A 3,614-nucleotide genomic window follows, 5' to 3' on the forward strand; every position below is an offset into this window, starting at 1 on the left:
CAAGAAAAGTAACGCGTACGGTTAGTTGAGATATTTTGCATATCTAATTATTTCCCTTTATTTTATAGAATCCCAATTAGAAGCGATGGCAAATTGACGTCCCTTGGAAAATAACTGTACTTTTTAGTTTCTATGGACTTTGTCAATTAAAAAATCCCTTAAATATTTCTCCAATTCTTTGTCTTATAAATTATTTAAATTTACTATTGTGCTTGAGACTTTCACTATTCTATAATAATTTGAGGCGAACACTTTCAATAACTTTTCAACTTGTATCACGGAATGATTTATTTTTGCTACGAAACATAATCACAACAAAATAATGATATAATGACCTTGAGGTTTCATGTCTTATCTCAGACACATTAGTCACCTTAAACTGTAACGTAAAACCAACAATAATTTCCATGGGTCTTGTATATCCCAACTATCTTTCTACTAAACCAAAGAAACAACAACACTATTGAACGTTTGCGAGAAAGCCTATACGTTTTATTATCATATATATGTATATTATACAAAAAAGGCATGTCCTGATCAAGCTTTTGAAAAAAAGCGCTACTTCAACACAATCAATCACAAATCGAGTTGTGCAAATACATGAAATTTTATCACATTCTGTGAAAATATATCCCATAGTCAGTCAAACGAATAAATATCCTCATCATATATGAAAGACCATATACATTGTAAATGTCTTGAATTTAATGTGACTCTTTTTTAACTAATTTTTAAAAGTACTGTCATTATTTACACTACACTTTGCTTTTCAAATAAATGCACCTTTCAAAACTATGCTTAAATTTTACAAATTATTTCATTCATTAATGTGTTGAACATAACTACTGATATGCAAAGTTAATGAAAATAAACATTATTACAGATGTTGATTTCAGATAATTTTATTCTCATTGTCATTGTTCTGAATTACCTTATGTTTAGTTTTGTTACAATATTAGGAAAAAGTTGCGTAAATGTTAATTGCTTATGTGATAATACAAATCTACATTATAATAGGACGTGTAATTCACATAAGTTGAAGATAAATTTATCAGCCGTTTATGAAATTTGAAAATGCGAAACTATATTTAGAGATTGATAAACAGTGATTAACAGCAAATATTCAGGACCATTCATGCTTACCCGTCTTGCTTGGAACAAATAAAATATATGCTAAGTATCTCTTTTAGCAATTAGTTGTGAGCATAGAATTTTAATAATGTATCTCAATTTAAAGTTTAATTAGCAATTCAGATAAGTATGCATTTAAACAGTTTCCTATGTGAATGTTGGTAATAATTGATTTATTTGTTGATAAGAATGCCACTGAAGGAGTTCATCCTCCAGCCATCTTTATTCAAAGCATAACCGGAATAGCCATACAGACATTTAACCCATATCTGTTCTGCCAATTTCACTCTCATAATTGCAGAAAAGGAGCTGCAAGCTGAGTTTTTTGCATCGTAATTGTTCGACCGAGCAATCACGTTTCCTGATAGCACTAACGCAAGAGGTGAATGTTGTTTGACCCATGTACAATAATTAACAACAAATTGGTACAATCCCCCGACAGGTGCTGTGAAGATCCCAGAGGAAGTGTCATATCCTGATCCTTCATTGGTCGTTGCTGTGGTAAATATGATGATTTCGTCTGTCTTGTTAAGCTTTAGATCTACCACATTATGTGCAAAGAATGCAATGGAAGGCTTTTTAATATTTTCTGTAAATTAAGAAAAACGGAGAAAAGATTTTAGAAATGTATTTTGCCACAAATTTGCATTTACATGCTTAAAAAAAGAATAAAAAATGAATCCGGGACAAAATATTTTGAATAAATTTCAAATCAAAATATACATACAAACAAATGTTTTGGTTTGAACTCCAACTACCAAAATAAACTTATATTCTCCAAAAGCAAAAGAACAAATGAACACAGCTTAATTTTAATTCATATATCTTGGTATGATTTATAGGTTTTAATACATGTATCTATGATTATTTATTTGAATATACAATAATAATGTAAGTTATTGTCGCATTCGTCTTTGCTATTAAGCTTTGAATAGGAAAATACTTGATTATTGTGCTGATCTTCTTTTATCTTACCTGAAAGTTCTATTAACATCTTTCTTCCTTCCTCCATATCATTCGTGAAATCATTACGTAGTTCTTCAAATGCTTTCTTCAGTATTTCTGTCAAGAATAAAACATCTTGGTCAACATTTCCCACATAATTCTTAACGTATTTTTACTTCAGACTTTAAACCAGATTTTTGACATTTTGGACCAAATAAATGGACGTCTTGTATCAGGTTTCAGGTTCAGGAACGCATTGGCATCATATGTACATTTGCAAATGTGAATTGGATTTCACATCATTGTAAGAAACAATTCATATCTGATTTTCAATATTGTTTACCGCACACAATCATATTCTGATTACCCAATTTAATTATGGAGACAATTTATCATTAATAAATTTTTTTAAGAACTACTAGTATCAAGTATTATGCATATACATGTATAACAGTACATGATGCTTTTGTATTGACACAATATTAGGAAAAATTTCAGATTATCTTTGTGACGAATTTATAATTTATTCATTTTTTATTCACTTCAGTGAAATGCATTATGTTTGAACACAGGGTATTTTAGCTATTTTGTAATATTATCTCTGCCTTTGCAAAAATAAAATAAAATATGATAAACAAGATCAACAAGGAAAGGAGACGTTCAATGAACGCAACCCTATAATATAATGCATCATTTATATGGATTTCTGAAATATTTTTTTCGTGCAATCTAGCGACATATATCCTAGCAAACGCCTAAAAATAATTTTGATAAGAATAATTTTTATTGTGTTCATATGGTATATGGCGGAAATCAAAGAACTTTAAATATGAAACGTTTAGATTCAACATCAAATAATTTCTATGATTAGTTTAAACGAGTTAACAAGCGATCTTTAAAATCTAAATATCAATGGGTATTAAAAATAAACATAATCAAATTAAGGCCATTTGGGCCTGTATATTAATTTTATAATAGCATTGTTCACTTGAAACAAACCTAAGTGTCGTTTTATTCATTTACAAAGAATTAGAAAAATTGTTTCATTAATTAGAAGAATTTCAATAGCAAATGGTGATTTTATAAGCCTAAAATAAATTTCGTTACAAAGCTCGGAGAAGAACAAGTAAAGCAAATGTATTACATAAGAACAAATACATTACTTTCATTCTTTTTCTTTCTCTCTTTCAACCACCTCCATGACATTGCTCTGTATCGATTCAAGTTTTTGAGACACCTTTGCTCTAGTTTTTTCTTAATTTCCTCCTCCTCCAGAATATTCGCAATCGTTTCTTGAGTTTTCTTAATGTTATTTTCATCATTTCTACTTTTATTTCCTGCCTTATCATTTTTTCTAAAAGCTGTTCTTCACAGGAAAATTTTGAACACATTGTTTCATTTGCTAAAGACACAGCAAAACGGTATTTGAAGATGTAAAGGAAAAATGCGCAAATTCCAGAGAACATCATTTTACTCGGTTGCCGAAATGAAACTGAATTGTAATGATTTTCTTAAAAGCCCTAGCCGTTTTGAGCTAT

The 3,614-nt window shown here is 29.4% G+C and overlaps 1 protein-coding gene across 1 annotated transcript; it reads right to left on the minus strand.

The window, feature by feature from the left end:
* Nucleotides 1-467: 467 nt before the first annotated feature.
* Nucleotides 468-2,246, minus strand: LOC132727567 (complement C1q tumor necrosis factor-related protein 2-like). The gene is made up of 2 exons (XM_060713112.1): nucleotides 2,107-2,246; nucleotides 468-1,720 (listed from the first exon to the last, which is right to left on the minus strand). The coding sequence occupies exons 1-2, from the start codon at nucleotides 2,141-2,143 to the stop codon at nucleotides 1,305-1,307; spliced, it is 453 nt and encodes a 150-aa protein (XP_060569095.1). The 5' UTR covers nucleotides 2,144-2,246; the 3' UTR covers nucleotides 468-1,304.
* Between the last annotated feature and the right edge of the window lie 1,368 nt (nucleotides 2,247-3,614).

The sequence above is a fragment of the Ruditapes philippinarum genome, unplaced genomic scaffold, assembly GCF_026571515.1.
Source record: "Ruditapes philippinarum isolate M1 unplaced genomic scaffold, ASM2657151v2 ctg7680_1_1_1_1, whole genome shotgun sequence".
NCBI lineage: Eukaryota > Metazoa > Mollusca > Bivalvia > Venerida > Veneridae > Ruditapes > Ruditapes philippinarum.

Excerpts from the sequence above, each read along its gene's own strand:
- LOC132727567 (XM_060713112.1), bottom strand. The coding sequence starts at position 2,143 with ATGGAGGAAGGAAGAAAGATGTTAATAGAACTTTCAG. Across the intron at positions 1,721-2,106 it reads GATGTTAATAGAACTTTCAG|AAAATATTAAAAAGCCTTCC; the intron begins GTAAGATAAAAG and ends CTTAATTTACAG.